The 21,258-nt window shown below is 39.3% G+C and overlaps 3 protein-coding genes across 4 annotated transcripts; 1 reads left to right on the top strand and 2 right to left on the bottom strand.

Annotated features, from left to right (window-relative positions):
- Positions 1-727: 727 nt before the first annotated feature.
- Positions 728-5,164, bottom strand: LOC112558011. 2 transcript variants are annotated; one of them, XM_025228189.1, is made up of 8 exons: positions 5,030-5,164; positions 4,818-4,915; positions 4,179-4,266; positions 3,604-3,681; positions 3,272-3,358; positions 2,760-2,834; positions 2,213-2,302; positions 728-1,746 (listed from the first exon to the last, which is right to left on the bottom strand). In XM_025228189.1, exons 2-8 carry the CDS (start codon positions 4,893-4,895, stop codon positions 1,379-1,381), a joined length of 864 nt encoding a protein of 287 aa, XP_025083974.1. In that variant the 5' UTR covers positions 4,896-4,915; positions 5,030-5,164; the 3' UTR covers positions 728-1,378. The 2 variants fall into 2 exon arrangements, with proteins under 2 accessions (XP_025083974.1, XP_025083973.1); XM_025228188.1 differs by having other exon boundaries at positions 3,598-3,681; positions 5,030-5,163.
- Positions 5,165-6,884: 1,720 nt separating this feature from the next.
- Positions 6,885-11,825, bottom strand: LOC112557108. The gene is made up of 8 exons (XM_025226746.1): positions 11,745-11,825; positions 10,523-10,648; positions 10,073-10,160; positions 9,606-9,689; positions 9,324-9,410; positions 8,430-8,504; positions 7,806-7,895; positions 6,885-7,328 (listed from the first exon to the last, which is right to left on the bottom strand). Exons 2-8 carry the CDS (start codon positions 10,598-10,600, stop codon positions 7,108-7,110), a joined length of 723 nt encoding a protein of 240 aa, XP_025082531.1. The 5' UTR covers positions 10,601-10,648; positions 11,745-11,825; the 3' UTR covers positions 6,885-7,107.
- A 2,943-nt stretch (positions 11,826-14,768) lies between these two features.
- Positions 14,769-20,284, top strand: LOC112557705. The gene is made up of 8 exons (XM_025227704.1): positions 14,769-14,964; positions 15,637-15,753; positions 16,075-16,150; positions 16,638-16,721; positions 16,925-17,011; positions 17,566-17,640; positions 18,211-18,300; positions 19,029-20,284. The coding sequence occupies exons 2-8, from the start codon at positions 15,676-15,678 to the stop codon at positions 19,274-19,276; spliced, it is 738 nt and encodes a 245-aa protein (XP_025083489.1). The 5' UTR covers positions 14,769-14,964; positions 15,637-15,675; the 3' UTR covers positions 19,277-20,284.
- The last annotated feature ends 974 nt before the right edge of the window (positions 20,285-21,258 follow it).

Below are 21,258 nucleotides of genomic sequence, written 5' to 3'. Positions count from 1 at the left end.
AACAAGGAAACGACTTTCTTTGAAGTTATAAGTTGTCGGTAGCCGTGAGATCAGATCCCGTCCCCAACACACCTTTTTTTTTTTTTTTTTTTTTTTTATTACCTTCTTTTCCGTACTCCCACCCGGCTAGCCTCTTGGTGACAAATTATGGGTAATGATCAGTAATCTGAATGATCAGTCATATAGTGGTTTGTAGCCATTTTAAATTTATGTTCTTCCCTCCATAGACTTGGATGCCAGTTTAAGTATACGAATCAGGATTTGGGGGGGGGGGGGGCTATGATTCCTATGAAATCTTTTTCTTCTCTTCTGCTAAAGCTGTTAATGTTTCTAGTATCAGAGTACTACACTCAAGTCATTATATCCCGAACTTATATCTCCACGTCTATGATCATATCAAGATGGCAGCAGGAGGTACCGGAGGTCACGAGGTGTTGCAGGTCTTGGTGGCAATGGTACGTTGTTAATTAACATTTGTGAGCGTTACAACTTTGTGTATATTATTATTCTGGTTGGCAGGTTACAATACAGTTTATGCATAACATTTGTTAAAACTAATAACTCGTTTACTGAATATAAAAATGTGAAATGTTACAATTAATGCCTAAAGATATAGATTTTCATTCAACTTCTATGTGTTTTGATTGACCGCGGACCGAGAATGTGTGTGTCTTTCTTGTGAGCATAGCAAATTAAACACACGCACACATAAGTACGAATACAAATATGAATTTTAATTATTTAATAGTGTCCTGATTGACTATAAATCTCAGATACAAGTCAAAAAATCACAAGCAGTAAGATCTAACATACACAGTTGGATTCAAAAACGTTAAAATTCAAGGAAATTCAGTTGGTCAAAAAACAGCGGATTTAATGACTACTTACAGATTGGACATGAGTGGTTCACTTGCAGCAATACACTGATATCAATTATCAGGTGAACATTAGAAAGTTTAGCTATGTATGCTTCGTATTTTGTCATTTTAGAAAACCTGATGACCACCGTGGAAAGATGCAACATTAGATGACACTGTCACATCTCAAGATCATAATGACATGCAAAAAGACAATCCTGCAGAGAACAGAACAATGGTGCAGACGAAAAAGGCAGTTAAAGAAGTGATCGTGGACAGTACTGACGAACAGCACCCCTCAAAAATTAGCAGAAAACTAAGAAACAGAAAAAAACGTAAAGGGAATCCCGCCACAACAACGATGATGAAACTATTTTACTTTTCTGTCTTCTTTATGACATTTACTGTTTATCCGTTAGTGAAAAGTACCAATTTCTGTACATTTAACACCTTTATACTTCAGGACACGAGTAATTTCTTTTATTAAAAGTGAATCGCTGCGCAGTAGCTTAATATTTTTTTCATAAATTTAAGTTGAGCTTAAGTTCAACACCGTTAGGTAACAGCCCATCGAACGTGGGTTTTAGGTTGATCAGTGTGTTGCCTTTTGGGCTTTTCCAGATTAAACCATCAGGAAACCCCAAGCTAAAGCCTTTGCCTAGATTCACCGAGGTCTTGAACGGTTGGTTGGTTGGCAACTTGCCGAAATTCAGGGGATTGAATGTGAAAGGTAAATTGCTTTTTAAGGGATATGAGGGATAGAAAGGAGGGAGCGAAAGCTTGCCAAAGCTGAAACCTTGACCTCCGAGTGGTGGGAGCTGTCGTCGCACGCGAGGGGCTGGGAGTCTGTCATTATGAGGCGGCAAAATTATCTCCATTAAAGCTTTGTCTGCCACAAAAACAAACATTCGCAAAATGCACTGGGGAAAACATGGAAAAGTTGCATGATGGAGCATATACAAAATTACTTATACAAAGCTAAGTTACGAAAACATATGAAAATTGATGCTCAGTTCAGATACAGTAGGCAGCTAAAACAGAAAGAAAACTAGCACTTCTTTAGGAAGAATAAAGGAGTCAAAATGTTTGTCGATGAGACAGTTAATTTGTCCTCTCCTTTATAGGCTTATCTACAAAACCTTACCCCTAAAAAGGCCAACTTATGTGGACATGTGACACGAGTTTCATTTACTTTAGAAATTAGAAACGAGGAATTTTGATCCTGTTCCACTTCACCATTATATTTAAGTCTAATATGAACGATCAGCTCGCATCTTCTGGCTTTGATATTAGTTTAGTACAAAAATGCTAATAAAAGGTTGGAACACAGTCTCAACCCCGTGACCAGTACCTACCGGCAGTTTCGATTACGTTGATTGTGGTGTTGGTAGCGAAAAGGATGGCGGCCAGGTGGGCACTCACATCAGATGACAGCGTCAGTTCACCTGCATTGAAAGACAAAGTCAGCTCACCTGCTTTAAAAGATAAAGACCTTTTTCTTTAAGCTGGTTTTTAGGGGATCGTAATATTTAAAAATTGTAATTGTCCTGACTCATTTTTTCTACTAAAGAAAAGTATTCCACTACTTAAAATTTAAAATTGCGTGTATAGGGTCGGCCAGTTGGCCATTCGGCTTAGTTTTGGCGAGACTTAGTTCTTAGTTTGGGCTCGAAACACATCAGGGTGGACTTGCTGGAGAATCGTGAAAAGGTTTTTCAGAGGTGATTGGCTAGTTTTAAAACTTCAAATTGCGCCTGCCGAAGGGAAGCACTTGTTGGCCGTTCTTACCTTTGTTGGAGTGTGTTGGACTTAAGTTGCTGATATACTATAACCTAACCACTCAGATTCATTATATGGAAGTTAAAAGATGCCAGTAAAACCTAAATATGTGACCAGACTAACCTTCCAGCTGCTGAGCAACTTGACTCATCATAGCAAGACACAAGTCGATACGGGCGCTGAGTATACCCAAAGGTTCTGAAACAGAACAACGGGAAATAGAATTATTGCTGTAATTTGCGAAGGGAGATTGAAAATAATTTTTACTAGGGAAAAAAGTGCAAATTGGTCCACGAGGTTAACATGGCAACATGGGAACCTGAGCACAATCTGTACACACATGACTTCCCGGTAATCTGATAAATAAACAGCGTCACTGATGGTCACTTCAGGATGTATATTATCCCATAATGTGTCGATTCCAGAAGGCATCCATTATGAGCTTAAAATGAGTAAACGTACAAACGTTGAATGGAAACCATCATATCATTTCAGTGGAACCTTTCACTTGCTTCGTTTTCAACAAAGGAGTTGACAATTTTTATTTTAATTCGTTACGCACGATCAGTTTGTAACCCAGCCATCCGGTAAAACAATATGTACATGTTTCAAATCTTTGGTGATTATATACGTACCGTTGGCCAACATGGCATTCAACACCTCGTGACTTCCGATAGCCGCTGCTGCCATCTTGATGACGGCTTGAGTGTGGCACTCTGAAACTAGAACAAATAACCAAACTTGAAACTGGAAAAATAAGGAAAAAATCTTATAATAAAAACTGACTAATTTGTATGATTTTATTAATTTATTTAATTAATTAATTTAATTAATTTATTACTAATTTATACTGCTGTCTTAAGGCTGAAGAAAGTACAGAAATTTGAATGAAACAGTCATGGACCATTGTAAAATTCGCAACGAGCGACCGTTCTATATCTGATAGATATGTTATGCTCACCTTTACCTGGCAGTTGCACGAGCAGGTCTGAGGTATAGTTCTGCAGGTCAAGGACATTCTGCCGAAGACGAGCGAGGGGTGTCCCTGGAAGAAGAAAGAATGAAAGAAAAGATTAGTCGTGTCGTTAACTGTCTACGATATCTGTATCTCAGCTTTGCAAGGGTAAAGTCTCACGAGTATAAGAAAAAATAAATAAAACAAAATACTCTACCTGGTGAAAACTGATAATAAGGCATGTGTGTGTGTGTGTGTGCAGTATATATATATGTGTACATGTGTGATATTTTCCAACAACAAAAGCAACAAAACTAAAAACTCTTGCTTTGAATTTTTGTTTTCCATTTATAACTGAAAAGCTAGTAGGTTCGACTGAATGTAGCCACTGTATATAAAAGTAAGCGAAAAAAAAAAAATTGTAGTCACGTAGTCAGGATCACCCGTGAAACGGGTTTCCGAGGGTGACATGCCTTTAGGAACTAGGAAGTGCATCTAACTGATGATTCTGTTTGTGTTAGTCGATAGATCAAGAAAATGGAGACGACTGCGTTATACACCAAAACAGTGAAATAGGATCAACTGACCTTCCTTCGCCCCCGTCACTAATCCTCGAACCATAGTGACCAGTGTTTGAGATTGCTCTTTAACATCGACAGTCGACGAGACGTTCACCTGAAAGTACAGAATATATAAAATTTGGCGGGGTTACAGCGTGCGTTTAGATATAATTCAAGCGACCGAATAATTTTTTAGAATAAAGCCTATTAGATCAATTAGGTTTGACAAAATGCTGTATAAGTAAACTGATTGTTGAGAAAGTGCATTAGTAATTACAAAAATGCAAAATATTAACCCTAACCAAGACTCATGGTGATGCTTTAATTATCTTCTTCTCTCTTCCTTACCGACCTCTTTCTTCTTTATTATCTTTTCATCATCGATTGTACTGGAAGGCAAGGCAGCAAGTGAAAGGAGATGGGCACCGACCCCATGTAAAGCTGGCCCCGAGAAAAGTGAGGTCTCTAACACCTCGCTCTTTAACGACCTGAAAAGGTCGGGTGACGACTCTTACCTTTTACCCGTACCGTCGACAATCAAGCAGTTTGGAGAAGAAGACGATGAAAAGGAAAGGAGGAGAAAAATAACGAGAAAATGATACAGGGGAAACCGATGATGCGAGAGACGAAGACTAATGAGACACTGAACACAGCTCAGCCACTTACCGGACCAGACGTCTGTGCCGCGATGCTTGTGACGCCGACGACAGCGACCACACAGGTGAAGACGATCCTAGGTAACATGTTGTCTTAATTGTTGCCCCCTGTGAAATAGAAAATTCAAGGTTAATATCATGCAGAGCCTTGTTTGCTAATTATAATCAGGCACTTAGCAGTGGCAGTCGGTTGAAGTTGCCGATAACTAGAGTTGAACTCACCTGTAATAGACGAAAGATGAAGGGAACGACTCTTCTGACTGAGCTGTTACCACGATGGAGAGCTGTCTGTTGCAGCCAAACATCTCCCCAAACTTTATAGCTGTCTTTCAGGAAGCACAGCCTCCCGGATGCGAGATAGGAACGAGGCTGCAGTTCAGCTTCTTCCGCGTCGCCCCAAAAATCCACTTCGTCCCTAAAGCCAGGTCCCACAAGTGGCCTTTCGTAGTCTCTGGGGCTCAAAGACCTTTGAATACATAAAAATCAGGCCGTCACTTATGGAGGTTGACACAAGTACACAAACATCTTTGATTACACAGTAAATCGAGTTTCTCAGACTGTGCCATAGTTTACTCCTCTGTTTACTTTTGACTGGCTACAGCTCCTTTCACTTATTTGTTCGTTTTGCTTTACTTCTAATTTTATTTTTAAATATATGTTACATGGTCTCAGGTGCTTTTTTAATGAGGCAATTTTCTCAAAATTCAACATCCTTTATCCTTTCACCTTGTTGTAAGAAGCATGAAGATATTTAAATATGCATTATTCCAGTCACAGCGACCCAGAATAAAATTGTAGCAGTAGGGTAGCTCTCCCACACTCTGTAGCGTTTGAATTCAAAGGATGTTTGTTGTATGCGGAGCGTGCATGGTTGTCTGTGTGGCATCACGATCGCAAAACTCCCACCTTTTTCAAACAAAAGGACCGATCAACCGTCAACTCCTTCATTGGAGGAAAGTAAGGAGTGGATGTGTCGGAAGATGAGCGTGACCTGACCATGAACCCTTTGAGAGGGAACAGACCTCCCCTTAATTTCGACATCACACCTTTATGCAACCGACACAAACGACACTCTCCGACTGTTGCCAAATTATCTATCTATGCATTGTGGTGTCCAATGTGTTTTACAGACGTTCATATATCCTCTTCTTTATAACTTACAAGGCTTAGTGTCACTGTTTGCTTTTCTACATTGTCATACACAGGGTGTGTGTGCGTGTTCATTTTTATTTCCTCCACGTGCCTCTGAATATATTTTCTTTGCTTAGTATCACAAAGAAGCAATGTTTGCGTTCTTAAACTGTTCGACCTCGTCTAACTTACTGTTAATACTTGAGCTCATTTATGTGTACTGCATATATATTGTTTGTTGTTCACATTGTCCTCATCCCGCCCTACTCAGTCAACACGGAGCCTGTGGAGTGTCCCTCTGTCCCTCTTTTACAGCGCTGTTAAATCCTGTCGAGTTACGGAAGGGTTTGTGTGTGTGTGAGAGAGGGTGTAAAGACAAATGCGCAAAAGTAATAAAGAAAAAAAGAAAAAAAATATATAGAAAGATATAGAAAAAGATTGAGAAAAAGTGTCTGCGTGTTTTTGTGTGTGTGAGAGAGAGGGAGAGAGATGAGGGAAGGGATTAGGGGATGAGGGAGAAATTAGAGCGTTATTTTTTATCTCTGACTATAAGTCGATCAAAAGATGATTAAAAGTTTTAAATCTTTTGTTTTATTCGTCCCATGCGCAATAACTGTCGCCAAGGGAGGACATGGACAGACAGCAGCTGACAAAGGCTCACTACTCATGCCTGTGTTGACCGATGTGATCAAGTCCCACGCAGGATGACCAGTCCTACATGTTTGTAAGACAGTCTGACCAACTTGGCCTCGACATTCCTTCCTTCCTTAGACTACTTCCATCCCACCCTGAAAGCTCACTGTGTGGGTTTGTTGGAGTAGGAGAATGAATGATAACCACACACACACACACATATATATATCTGTTTATGAATTAGACAAATACAGACACATGTATATAAAAACACGTATACATTATAACATTTTTCATTATGTTTTATTTTTTTAACATTTCTGTAATGCTGTATACGCTGTGGTGTCATGGAGACGGCATGCTACAGAAAGAACTTTAAAGTCCTCATCACAACTAAGAAAGATCATAAGGACCTGTAAAGAACACAATAATCGGGTAGAAGAGATGTGTAATTTCTGTAGGTCGATCTTACACATGTACACGTTTAGGACATGATCGGTTTCCTTTACTCAGAAGGGAAAAGTGTTGCAGCTCATTTAAAAATTAAATCTTAAGCCGGCTTTAAAGCCGTCTGGGATGATTCCGTTGTTGAAAGTTGGTTTTACGTTGAACTCTGTACCGCCACTCGGGCTTTGCCAGGAGATGCCATTCAGCCCCGCACTCCAACCGCCACCGAGGTCGAAGCCCTGTCGTCGCGCGCGATTGACCTGGAGGAGCGAGCTGTCGGGTGGCAGAGCTATCGCCGTCACATCTTTGTCTACCACACAACCACAGAATCAGAGAAAAAATATACAACCACAGAGTCAGAGGCAAAATAAATACAATCTTATAGCATGAATGACAATTCCCATTTGAACTAGAACCCTAATATGTGACACAACATACACAGCTCAGATGGACTTAGCGTAGACTTGGACTAGACACATTTCTAGAACATTTAAGAAAAAAGATCAAGTTGCTTGATGATGAGATTTTTAATTTGTACTTTTTTAAGAGGTTCTTACTTATACCGTTATCAAAAATTAAGAAAAGAAGAAATGTCCAGTGTAGATATATGGTATAAGAAAATGACTTTGCAATTCGTTAGGTACTGAAAGCTTAGCAATGTTAGTCCTATGTTAATACTTTTTTTAAGTATATCTAACATGCCCGTGACACATTCGTTTTGCGTGTGTATGGATTTGGTAAGGATGCTAGGATGCACTGAGTCTCAATCACGAGACCCACTACCTACCGGCGGTATCGATGACATTGCTGGTGAGATCGATAGTGAAAATGATGGCGGTCAGATAGGGACCCTCATCAGACGACAGCGTCAGTTCACCTGCATCGAAAGATTATAGCTTCCTGTTTTAAGCTAATTGATAATCATTTAAGAACATGATGATTCTTGAACTTTTTTGAGAAGGACAAGAAATGGCATTCCGCTAATTTTAAGTTCAAAATTGTGCACTTGCGACTCTCCTTACTTCCAGAGACTAGCGTTATGTAAACTTTATTCCCCAGATGTCAGCTTATGAAAGCACAATGCACGGGCTTGTGGGTCACATCTCACATCCAACCCCTCCATAAACACACACCATCTTTAGATTTTATCTCTACCGCTAGTCTCCTGACATTTCTATGGAACTGTCCAGTTTCATTACAAATTGTTTTGAGATGAGGTGAAGCACTTAACATGACAAATAATTTTTCGGTCCTGAAAGTGCACAGCCTTCTCTGAAAAAAAATGGTAAAAGAAAGCTATTTCATGGGGATTGAACCCTTAGCGTGTGTTTGTGTTTGGTAAATTATTGCATGACCGTCATGAGGAATGGTAGGGTTGGGGAACTGTTCAAATCACAAGTCGTCGACCTACCCTCGAACTGCTGAGCGATTTCACTCATCGTCGCCAGACACAGGCCGAGACGGGCACCAAGCAAACTCACAGCATCTGAAATATAACAACAGGAAATGAGATTATTACTGTGTCTGGCTTTTGAGGCGCTAAAACAAATTCTTAAAAAAATATAATAACTACAAAACTCGGTTTCAAACAATGATGTTTTATAGGTTGAGTCTGATTTTCCGAGAAGACGGAGAACAGTTAACCTGTCATCACAGTGGCTCTTCAGGGCAAAAATGATGAGAATGCGCGTGAGTTCTTCATAATGGTGAAGTGTGATTCCTTCAATTAGCATGAGAAACAGGAAAAATATGAATAAAAGCCATAAAGCTTCAGTAAGCCAAAATTTCTTCTGACCGAATGACGTGAATCGAGAAAATATGAGTAAACAATTATCAATTTATTTTAATTATTAAACAAAATGGTCAGTGAAAACAAATACAGTGAAAAGTCCAGCTTTACATGAAGGTGATGCCCATCTCCTCTCCCTCGCTGCCTTACTTCTCCCAACCCTCAAAGGAGTCAGCTACCCATTCCCGCCAGCTGGGTCATCAGGGGGAAATTTGTTGCACTAATCGGGAACTGAACCAGCAAGCCAGTACTCTAACCACTTAGTAATCCGCTTCGCCCAAAAAGGTCCTTTTTGATAATGAGAAAACATTTTAGGAATTCCTACTTATAGATAATGAATAAGGAATTTTAACCGGTACCTGTAGGTAGCAGATTTTTTAACCGTTATGGATGTTGTTTCTCTATATGCTACGGACAGACTATGTTGTTATCACAATATTGCTTCCAGCAACCAGGTAATACAATATACACAGAAGCTTTTCAAATTACACAGCTGGAAGACAGCTACAAACGTACCTTTTGCCAGCAAGACTTGCAACACCTCGTGACTTCTGGTAGCCGCTGCTGCCATCTTGATGATGGTTTGAATATCGCACTCCGAAACTGGAACACAAATAAACAGCTAAGCTCACGAGAGAGGAAAATGATTTTGTTGCCCAAAAATTGACCTAATTGTACATGTATACCTAAGCTCAGACATAGACAAGTGAATGAAATTTGAATGAAACTGTCAAGGACTTCACCATCTATGACGATCCATTCTATATCTGATAAAACAAGGGCCTGATGTAAGCTCACTTTCACTTGGCACCTGCTGGAGCAGGCTTGAGGTGAAGGTCTTCAGGTCCAGGACATCCTGACGAAGACTATCCAGTGATATTCCTGGAGGAAGAAAGATATCACTTATAAAGGTACAGCTTCCGTTGCAACCTGCCAAAGTGTGTACCACAGTATATTTACATAGATATGCAAGACAAAGGCTAAAGTATATAGTATTTTAAAAGTCTGGGACGTAGGTGTTGATGTGACTGAGTGGCTGGAAGCATGATGTGAGCAGGCACAAATGATTCCCAAACACTAAACCAAAAACAGGCGGATAGTCGCCATGTGATCTGCCTTTTTATTGAAAATTTTAAGAATAAATGCCACGGCTACTTCCTCCACATCTGTCTGGTAGCATCCAGCTGTTAGCCCAAGCTTCCTTCACTTCCTGTGAGAAGGAGACATACAAAAATGCAGGATTGTAATACCGATGATCATCTGACCTTCTTTCGCTTTTGTCACTAATTCTCGGACCTGAGAGATCAGTGCTTTAGACTGCGATTTGATATCATCTTCTGGAGGAATTTCTACCTGAAAGTACGAAATGAGAGAAAAAATAATTGTTGAGGTTATTTGGTGAATATTCTTACGACGCGATTTAATGACTTCCCTAGGAATGGTTACCATGAAACAGCTCTACGTCACAAATTGAGCAAATTGTGGAGTAATGAAATAATAACACACACACACACACACATGATCCAATATTTGAGTACGCTATTGATTACTGTATTTGCATATGTTATTCTAAAACTATGAATTTTACAAGAACAAGTAATGAATACTTTTTTTTAACAATTTCAGTATAATGAACCATGTAAATGTCATAAGCAGTAAAAGATGCTGTACTCTATTAAAAAATAAATTAAAATGTCTTTAGCTCAGCCACTTACCGGATCAGAGGACTGTGCTGTGGCGATTGTAACGCAGACAACAGCGATGACACAGACGAGGCAAGCTCTCGGTAGCATGGCGTCTTATGAAGGTTTGAAGGTAATATGAAATGTCGATATGTTTACCTGAGGGATAGAAAGATCAAAGTTAGAATCATATCAACTCTCTGTTGCTCATTATAATCAGATAAACAGCAACTTACAATGGACTAATTTTTCAGAGGGATACAATGCAATCCAGGGCAGAGGCTACCAATCTGTCGGGAACATTGGGCAATGAGTACGCGAGATGGACAGAGGTGTGGTAATGGAGCCGCTGCTCTAGGGATGATTGCACTCTCGATTTCTCCTCCATTCCGTTGCCTAACTACGACCAATCACTAGTACATTATAGACAGGTATCCGGCCTGATGTGCACGAGTTCGAGTTTGTTGAAAACTAGAGAAACATGTAAGTCTTAATACGCATTATCTTTTAATAACATATTTCAAATATTCTGTCAACAGAGTACAACAGCAAGCTATGTGTTTAAACTGTATACAAATAGATGCACTCTTAGATATAAAAATAATTCAATATAAATAAACATTACAATTTGTCATGAAATAACAAGTGGGGGTAGAGCAGTGGGTTGGTGTCGCGTTTAGGCAGGTAGGTCGGGACCCCATAGAACACTACCCTGTAACATCAGATATCCAGGTAGGAACTTGGGATGGGGAATTGGATGACACATATTAATGGAATGATGGGGTTTTCCTCTAATACGTGTACTGAGAAACTCGTTTCGTGAAATGAATCTACAAGGAGAGAAAAGGTGTCCTGTAAAAGTCATTCTATGAAAACGATATTTTTCCTAACATTTTAATCACACAAAAAGCAGCCCCTATTTGAGCCCCCAGCCTAACACCTTCTCCATCCACCAACGCCATCCCTTCTCCGCCCCCTACTCCCTCTACTTCCCCGCTGGTTAGCTGGTCACTGCAAACCCCTCGAATGATGGGTCTTCCTGTAATACACGTACTGAGAAACTCGTGTGGGGAAGTCATCCTACAAGCAGAGGAAAGGTGTCCTGGTAATACCATTCTATGGAAAGGATATTTTCCCCAAACATTATTCATCTTTAAAGGAAAACAGAGGACCATTTTCGCGCCCCTTCCCGTGTCTGCACCTTTGGCAAGTGCTTAGTTCGCCTGATGGTAGAACCGACCCTGGTCATACTTACCAGGAGGTGAATCCACCCGAGGAGTTGATACACGTTGACAGGCGAGGCGTCCTCCAACTGCTGATGTGGAGATGCACGAGCTTAAATAGTCTTTCATACAATGATGGTTTTAATCACAGGATTAGTTGTGTGTAACAGGAGAACCTTCTGTCCCCGACACATTTTGAGTAACATCGGTTTTTATTGGGAAAAGAGATTAGAGGATAAAGAAAAAAAAACAACGTTCAGCGGTGGCCAGAAAATCTCCAACCCGATAGGTGAAGTCCTGTTTAAACATTGTTTGCGAATAAAGTATTATGGTCTATGTTATCTTTATCTTATTAACTCTTACACCTCAGAAAACACTCGGTAATGCGATACCTTCAGCGTTTTTCACCTGTTTTGATTCGTGGCTCTATTGTCATTGTATCGCTCCCCCGGTGTATTAAAGGATTTATATTATCAGCTGACAGTCATCATCAAAAACATATCTGGGCGTGTTTGTACAGATCCCTTTTGTTTCCATATTGTGATGGGTATATCAAAACAATTGCATATCGATATCCGTGAGATGAAACTTGAAATGGATCCACCGCTACCTTTCAAAAGCGGGCATCAACAGCTGGTGCAGGAGATGCCCCAGAAACGGTAATTCTGTGACGTCATGCAGGACACCTACCCAGTGGAAGACGTTTGAATCTTCTTAAGTTCACCGTGTGCTGCTAGCAGGACGGAATCATGTAAAATTTATGAGTTTTCCATTAAACTGTTTTTCCCGGTTCCTGATTAGGTGGTCCGGTGGAGCAACGGTTGGCGCCTGTCACCAATACAGCGAGGATTGGCTGTCCTGGGTTCAGATCTCATCTCGGGCATGTGGCATGTGTTTAGTGGGCTGTGTTCCCATGATATAGCTTATTTGCTTGCTCGGCCTTTCTCTGTTCGTTATTTAGATAATGCTGACCATTTTTTAAAAGTCTTTAAAAGTTCGTTTTTTGTGATATATCTATCAGTCACCCTCCCCCTACCTTTTTTTCCCCTACTGTTTAATTAATGTGCGCTTGTGAATTAATGGGTGGTCTCATGAATATCAACAACATTTCATCCAGTAAAAATCTTCATTTTTCTAATTCTGCTTAATTCAACTTTATACTCACTAACATACCCCTCTATACCGCCCCACTACACCCAGACGACACAGATAACTGGAAATAGTCACACCACACTGAACTCCCTATATCTGTGGATCTCACTCGTGAAACCATGTGTGTACATGGATGTTTTTGTCTGCTATTATCTGTCTTCATATCTACCCCACTCTACTCTTCCTGCACATCAAGATGTACACTGTACTCGCTCGATCTCTTTCCAGGAGAAACGCTGAAAGTTACCAAGAAAAATTTATAACAATTCAAATGTCTCTTATACATTCATATACAGCGTTTGTATTCATCCTTGAAGGACAGAAAGACAACGCTAAAGAACAACTTTTGTTGTTGTTGTTGGAAAACGACTATTGTCTGTGTTGTATCCGTGTTCTTCGAGTGGTCCCGGACTCCGGGTGTATGATACTCGATCACCCTCAGAGAGGAGGTAAGACAGGTCAGACAGCCAAGTGCGTGGCAGGTCGCTTAATGACAGAATACCACCCCTACCCCTACCCCCCAATCCCCCGACCCGGTGTTGGTCACGTGTGCGACCCAGCGAGAATTTATGCCCTCGGGGCGCGTGACGTAACACCCCGGATGTTTTGTGTGGAGCAGGTCAAGATTAGCGCGTGAACTTTGTTTTATTAAAAAATGTGTCAGATTCTGACTGGGGGAACAGTTCACGTCCTCCCATCCCCCCAACTAACTTTTTCCCGTCTCCCCAGAAACGCACAAGCCGGAAGGTGACAGATACTTCACAGCGGTATCGCTACCCCACAAGACATTTTTATATTTTATTTTATACAATTCATTCTATAGAAATATGATTAAACTTTTTTGAGAATATGAATACAGTGTTGGTTCGCATAAATATCAACACACACATATTTGCACGTATTACCACTCTTAGGTTTATTTAAAAGATTCTTAAAATTATTCTTTCTATTTACGTATACAGTATATAAATATATCAGTAGAAATTTATTATTGAGTTTTCCAAGAAAGAAAGCTCATCTTAAGAACCATATCCTAAAAACCTGAATATTCATGTGTTTATGTTTTAACGTCCTGATGGTTAGAAAAACTTCCCGGTTGATGCCCCATGTCCTACAGACCTGTTTGTCAGAAGATGACTCAGTCATCGAGTTTGAGAGGTTCCATACCACTCAAAAGTGACACTGTCACAACAAGCTGTGTGTGAGAGAGACAGAATGTGAACAACGTATGACAAGAAGGCAAAAATAAAAACAAACAAACACTAAAAACACACTGTTTCAAAATTTTCTTTTACATGTGTTGATTTATCGTTTTTGCTTCCACCTTTCTTTCACTCGTTCATTGATTACTTCTCTGCAAGAAAATAACACAAAACGGATGACTGGCCTAGAAGTAAGGGAAAAAGCCTCTCGCTTGTTATTTTTATTTCCTAAACCGTTAACACACAAAAAAAATTTATTACGGCAGTATAACAACCCACTTCAAAACAAACAAACAAACAAACAAAGGCGCGCACACCACCACACACAAACAGACAAATTATTCGTTTACAATTTTTATTGAAAGGAAATCCACAGAGAACAACCACAAAAATGTATTTGTCTGTATACTGTTATCAAAATGCCTCGGAAAGAGACTGTTATGAGTATTGTTGTGGAAGAATTGCTTTCTCAAAACATTCCTGCACTTCCAGAAAAATAAAGACTTAAATACTCTTAAGAAAAATAAAGACTCTTAAGACTGTAGCCGCGACATCCTAATGTAGGTCGACCTCCGCGACTTTTGACCTCGTTCTACAAGCGCCACGACAGGGGTGAGGGGGAGAAATATGCGATATTTTGAGAAACGCTGGGAGACAGTGAAATATGCCCCGAGGGTCGAGGTGCTGATTGGAAGAGAAGGAGAGAAGGTGAGACAAAGCGGATCTGCCTGTGACGCGGAAGAAGTCGACCTACAGCCTCATTCCCATGGTGCATCCGGGAGGCGGTGCATCCTGGAAGACAGGTATATAGTTTCAGGGAGACTTTCAGGCTGCTGTCAACTTCCAGTCAGCTGGCAACCAGTGAGCAGCTTCCTTCTTCGCTCCTACGTCTATACGGGTGAGTTTACATTTGTTTCTTTTCTTCCCTCTCCTTCACATCCAGCATATTTCTTGGTTGTATTTTCTACTGGCATCTGTGAAATGATAATGTTATGATTTGTATACGAATACTAGACAATTGCTTTTATATTTACACTGTCACAGACCTGCAAGAGTAGTCTCATGATGTCTACATGTAAGAAATTTGTCTTTGTTTCGGTTATTTTCTGTTAGAAATGATCTGGGTTAAAGTTAGATAAAAAAAAAATAAGAAGAAAAGAAAAGGAATATATATTATACAATAGGTAATAAATACAAAGTTAAAAGCATAAATAGAATTCATAAAACATAAATAAGTATTATAATATACATAATCTATATTTTAAAAATAAATAAACAAATAAAAATAAAGAAGGAAAGAAGAACTAGAAAAAGCAATTTTTATTTAAAAAAAATAACAAAAAACGAAAAAAGCCTTCGCTCCCCTACCTTCCCCAACTCTCAATAGAGTCAGGCACCCACTCCACAGAGGGTCAACCGGAGGAAGTATACCGGGTATCGAACCGACCACCACGCTGTCCCTCCCACCTTAGCAAGTGGTTCATTATATTAACAAACTGTCGTTGATAGTTGTCTGAGTATAATTAGCAAACGACTCAAAGATGGTGGGAATAACCTTTCTATTCCACAGGTAAACATATAGATACTACCTTTACAACATTCAGACAACATGTTCCAAAAAGTCTCCTTTCTTTGTCTCATCGCTGTTGTCGGCGTTACAGTCGTCTCGGCACAGACGTCTGGTCCGGTAAGTAGCTGAGCTGTGTTCACTTTCCTCCCTAGTCTTTGCCTTTCACATCATCGGCTTCACTTCTTCTCTTCCTTCTCATCTTCCTCTTTATTCTTCTCTGAACAACGTTCACGATTTACGATCATGATAGTGGTGACAGTTAAACCGAAAAAAAAGAAAAGGAATTAGTCAACGAAAGAAAAAGAGAAGAAGACAATAACATTATCTCTTGACTTATTCCATATGTGTAAACTTTATTCATTGAATTTTTTTTAAGCTGTAAGGTCCAGCCTAGCTGAAACTTTATCAAATATTATGACTTTGATTCTGTACTATCAGGTACCTGTTGATGTTAAAATGCAGTCTAAGGCACTGGTCACTATGATCCGAAGTTTAGTGACGGGGGCAAAAGAAGGTCAGTTGGTCATTATCACGATTTTTAGTGTCTCACACAGGTTTTATTTTGGTCTCCTTCTCCTCTCTCACACACTCTCTCACTCTCGTGTCGACTAAAACAAAGGACATTATCAATCGTCTAGGCCTTTTAATTACCAGGGGCAGGTTACCTTCGGGGACAACCTTCACCGCAGATTCCCAATTGAGTGTCTGCCATGATCTTAGTTTGCTTGGTTTTATATCCAATGGCAACACTCAATCAAACCTACAAGCTTTTGAATCATAGAATGAAAATAAAAATTTAAGGGTTTTTTGGGGGTGTATTTACATATACACACCTCTACGTACATAACCCTATTATTCAATATGCAAAGTATTATATTAGATATATTTTTTTCTATTGCCGCTTCAGTTTTTTCCTTGCATAAGTGTGTAAATACACTAATCCAAAAATTTCTAACGATTCTAGTTCTTGGTAGTTCATACCTCCTTTTTTTTTCTCCCAGGAACAACACTTGATCTTCTGCATCAGAATATCCAAGACCTGCAGAACTTCGCCTTAGACTTGCTCACGCAGCTACCAGGACAAGGTAAGTGTAACACATAAGCCCCTTGGGTTGCAGATGTACAATGGACTGTCACAGTGGATTTGAGTGCACGATTATTTTATTCAAATTTTATTTTTATCTGAAACAAACGGTGCAAAGTTAAGCATCAGACTGATCAGTTTTTTGGGTACAAGATCCATTCTACTTTTACCTGTACTTCATTTCAAACTGCTTATTTGTTCCAGTTTCAGAGTGCAACACTCAAGCTATCATTAAGATGGCAGCAGCGGGTACCGGAAGTCACGAGGTGTTGCAGGTCTTGCTGGCAAGCGGTACGTTTTGAACAGATCAATCTAAAAACATTTCTTGTATCCAGCATTGCTAGACGGTAAATGATGAAAATTATTTTTAAACTCTCGCAACAGGAAATGTGCACGCTGCGAGTGTAACTTACTACCTCCCTTTGAAAACAAAACACATATTAGTTTCACATGTTTTGGCATCTTGTGATAATTGTATATTTAATGGCTGTGACATACTTTGGAGATTATATTAAATGGAGACTATGGTAACTTTCTGTAACACGTCATCAGTGACCCAGAAACTCGGAAATCCTTTTATAAGGCTGTTCCAACGGTTCGTGTTGACTGGAAACATTTTAAAGGCCAAACCGAATGCAAAAGCACTCATCGCACTTTCAAGACCCCATTCGTAGCACTAATAAACGCTTAAATCTCAAAATTATTTTGAGTTCTTTGACAAAAGCAAAAAAAGGTCAATACTCTCTAGAAGTGAAACTTCCGAGGATTTTATTTCTTAGAAATTAAGCCACAGCCTGCCGTGATGATCACAACTGCTGTTTCATATTTTTCTGTGTATATTTCAGACTCTCTCGGTATACTCAGCGCCCGTCTCGACCTGTGTCTAGCTATGATGAGTCAAATCGCCCAGCAGTTCGAGGGTAAGTAGAAGACCCCTGATGTAGGCTAGTGTGAGAAGGGCCTTCCATTACGTCACGCAGGTAGTCAAATAGGTGACTACATTAAACACTCGATAATTTGACAGTCGTGTAACAATTAGCCAAACATACGGTAGGTGCATATTGAAAACGGTGCCCAGTTAAAATTCCGGTATCTAATTTTTAAGAATGAAATACCTTTTTTTCGAAAAACATTTTTGAAAAGATGAGGACCCTTGGAATAACAGGGGGAGAAGGGCAGAGTTAAAGAAGGAATGGTAACTTTAAAATCTTTAGTCTTTCAGACTTCTAAACGAATGTAATTAAAGTTTGGGAGAACAGTGAAAGTGTTCTATATCGTTGCCAGTTGAGTGTTTCGTTTATTTTACATTATATTTTCTACATTGAAAACAAGGTTTACACAATATTTGTGTGAATCAAAACGAGGAACTAACAAATTTTTCGGCTTGTGCAAAAAATACGAACTTCCAGCCCAAACAAACGTTTAAGAATAATCCAGTGCTTGAACTGACGATTTGTTTAAAGCGAAACGATTTTGATTTTTCGGTGCAGGTGAACTGACTCTGTCGTCTGATGTTAGCCCCTACGTGGCAGCCACCCTTTTCGCTACCAACACCACAATGAGCGTCATCACAACGGCCGGTGGGTAGTGGGTCACGTGGTTGATGATCTATGTTCGAACCTTTGTACTATAGTATCTCTAGATTTTGAGTCCGCGCACAGGCAGCTATCGGTTTACCTCGTGTATATTAGATATACACATCATTCTTTAACATGATTTATGACCAATGCTACTCTGATCGCACTTCTAAATGAACTGTACAGTACAATACATATTTATTCTTTTCAAAAACTGTTACGAGTAGTGAAGTGTATATCCTTTCTGTTTGTTCTCTGATTCCCTTATGTATCTTATATGTTTGTCTTTTATTACTTGTCTGCAGAGTTATTTCTCCTTCCGTCCTTCGTACTCTGTAACGTTTCTTATTTGTTTCGAACGGTGAGAGCGTGCTCCTTAGTGACCGTGATTATGCGCTGCATTGTTGTTGTTGTTGTTGTTGTTGTTGTTGTTGTTGTTGTTGTTGTTGTTGTTGTTGTTGTAGTAGTAGTAGTATGTAAAATAAAATCTTACTTTTCCTATTTTTCAGGCTCATATTTGTCTCTTCAAAATCTTAAAAACAAAACATCTCAAAAATAAGCTTAATTATTCTTTTCTGTTTTATTCAGTTGCATGTTCTTTTTTAAATCTGTAATTTCATATGTTCATCGTGGTTTTTTTTTATCGTTATACAGTTTCATCGTATGTATTTATTCCAGTAATGTATTTATTCCCAAAATATATATTTTCTTTCTGGTTGTGTGTGTGACAGACAAAGCTGTGAAAGAGATGGCTCTACTATCCCGTACTTCCCAGCTCGGAGCCAACCGCGTAAAACGACAGTTCAACGCCAATCTGGGCGGCGGGTGGAGTGTGGGTCTGAGTGGAGTCAACTGGCAAAGCAGGAGTGGCAACGCGCAGTTCAACCTGAAACCAACTTTCAGCGGATTTAACCCGACGGCTTCCGCGCTGGATTCACCTTTCGTTTCTAGACTGCCGGCACCACGATTCACTCAATGAATCGGTCATGTCCTGAACAGACAAGTGGAAATGTATGGAAAGAGATTTTTTTTTATTTTTTTACTTTAGGTGTGAAAATGTCTCGTGTCATTGTTTCAAATGAAAGCTGATCGAGAGTGTTGTAGGTGCCATCGTCATCTCCTTGGTTCCATTTTTCCCTTGGAGACAACCCTACAATCTCATCCTTTATCGGTCTATTCATAATTTTTGAAGTATTCTGAATGTCAGGTCTCTGCATTGTTATATGTTGTTAATCCAACTCTTCTTTTTGGTGCCTCTTCTTAATTCTGCCTATAATTCTCTGCTGTCTTCTTCACAGATTTACATTTTGCAAGCTCTTTTTACCTTGATATGCTTGTACCGAATTAGTATCTTTTAGCTGTGTCCTGGATGTCGTTGAAGAGTCCAATAATTTTCCTTATTCTGTTTCATAATTCTTTCTCTGTGTGTCTTTGTAAGAGATATAAAGTATTATTAAGTCTTCAATTTCCATGTCCTTATTGTGTTTAAAGAATTACCAACTGTTATAATCCCAGTGGGCAATTTACACATGGGAAATGTGCTCAGTTACTATATATAAAAAGCTCTAATTACAAATTAATTTCCAGTTACAAGGTTAAAAAAAATGTGAACAAATGACACAATCTAAAGAAAAAATCTTACTCCTCGACCATTTTTATGCATACCTACAACATCACACAGACACACACACCGACAATTTGTGATTGAGCAGCTTGACTACAGATGGCTCTAACGATTTCATGTTCCTATTGCTTCTACAAACAGACATAGCAAAGCGTTTACTTGACTCAATAACACAACTTCTCCCTTAGTACATGTTCAGGTATTGACAAAATGCCGGAAACTTTTGTATTTGATCAGAAAAGATAAATCTCTCTGCTTCATACCAATTATCTGATTTTGCAAATCCAAGTTTAACATGATATTGCTGTATATACAAGAAAATACGTGGAGACTTACAGTTGTAATACATTTGTCAAAAATATTCTTGCTGTGTTCTTTGCATTCGTTTTCGTGAGTGCGTGAGTGTGCCCAGCTGTGGGTATATGGATGGTATCTGCTAGAGTGTGTCTGTACATGGGCCGGTCATTTCGCCCAATAACTAGTCGTTCTGCATATTAAATCGTTATTAACGGTCTTGAAATTAATAATAAATCATTATTTAACTAAGAATAACATAACATATCAAATGCATTTAAAACATTTTCATTTCACATTTTTTCATAAAATTTATTCGTAACATTAATATTCAATGGCACAATACAGTATTAAAATAAGTAATTATTTAACAATATAAACAAAATCACAAGCAGGCACTTTATTACCATCATACATTAAGATATTTAATCTACAATAACGCAGAGCATGTCAATCAAAGACATTTGAGATGTCAAAATGACAGCTGTGAACACCTGTCTTGTGTGTTTGAGAGGCCATGTCCAGGTGCGTACGATTACGGACGTGTATAGATGGATTGCTGTCTGTCTACTGAGACCAACGCTTCTAGCCTCTCGCGAAGTTCTCTCTCTGTTAGTCTCGGCGAGCAGGTGTGTATAAAGTCTGTACATAGCTTCCGGTTTAGTCACATTAATTGTTTATGTTCGTCGAGACTAACAGCTGAGAACTTCGCAAGAGGCTAAGCGTTGGTCTTGCAGACAGACAGCAGTCCACCTATACACGTCCATGGAGCAATCACGTCACCTGAGCATTGAACTGTAGACGAGCTATAGTGAAATGTAAACTTTTTAAACAGCAGCTACTCCATACATTCAGCAAAGAGTCATCTTTTGCGTTGCTATTGTTGAATCATCACACTGTCATTCTCTTGGATTATCTGTATATATATACCTGTACTTTTAATTTTGATAGTCATCGTCAAATATCTCAAACAAATGACTGGAGTAATTAAAAATAAAAATAAAAATCTAGATACACTTTAGCCAGTTTAAAAACCACTAAAT

The sequence above is a fragment of the Pomacea canaliculata genome, linkage group LG2 (assembly GCF_003073045.1).
Source record: "Pomacea canaliculata isolate SZHN2017 linkage group LG2, ASM307304v1, whole genome shotgun sequence".
In the NCBI taxonomy this organism is placed as follows: domain Eukaryota; kingdom Metazoa; phylum Mollusca; class Gastropoda; order Architaenioglossa; family Ampullariidae; genus Pomacea; species Pomacea canaliculata.
The sequence above is the reverse complement of the archived record's forward strand: the minus strand, read 5'-3'. Positions and strand labels throughout refer to the sequence as shown.

What these genes read in the sequence shown, in the direction of transcription:
- LOC112558011 (XM_025228188.1), bottom strand. Translation starts at nt 4,895, where the DNA reads ATGTTACCTAGGATCGTCTTCACCTGTGTGGTCGCTGTCGTCGGCGTC. An exon ending in CGGCACAGACGTCTGGTCCG is followed by an intron (nt 4,267 to 4,817) that starts GTAAGTGGCTGA and finishes CTGTACTTTCAG; the next exon opens with GTGAACGTCTCGTCGACTGT. An exon ending in CGTGCAACTGCCAGGTAAAG is followed by an intron (nt 3,359 to 3,597) that starts GTGAGCATAACA and finishes TATTTGTTCTAG; the next exon opens with TTTCAGAGTGCCACACTCAA.
- LOC112557108 (XM_025226746.1), bottom strand. Translation starts at nt 10,600, where the DNA reads ATGCTACCGAGAGCTTGCCTCGTCTGTGTCATCGCTGTTGTCTGCGTT. An exon ending in AGTGACAAAAGCGAAAGAAG is followed by an intron (nt 9,690 to 10,072) that starts GTCAGATGATCA and finishes TTCTTCCTCCAG; the next exon opens with GAATATCACTGGATAGTCTT. An exon ending in CAATGTCATCGATACCGCCG is followed by an intron (nt 7,329 to 7,805) that starts GTAGGTAGTGGG and finishes GTTGTGTGGTAG; the next exon opens with ACAAAGATGTGACGGCGATA.
- LOC112557705 (XM_025227704.1), top strand. Translation starts at nt 15,676, where the DNA reads ATGTTCCAAAAAGTCTCCTTTCTTTGTCTCATCGCTGTTGTCGGCGTT. An exon ending in CGGCACAGACGTCTGGTCCG is followed by an intron (nt 15,754 to 16,074) that starts GTAAGTAGCTGA and finishes CTGTACTATCAG; the next exon opens with GTACCTGTTGATGTTAAAAT. An exon ending in AATCGCCCAGCAGTTCGAGG is followed by an intron (nt 17,641 to 18,210) that starts GTAAGTAGAAGA and finishes TTTTCGGTGCAG; the next exon opens with GTGAACTGACTCTGTCGTCT.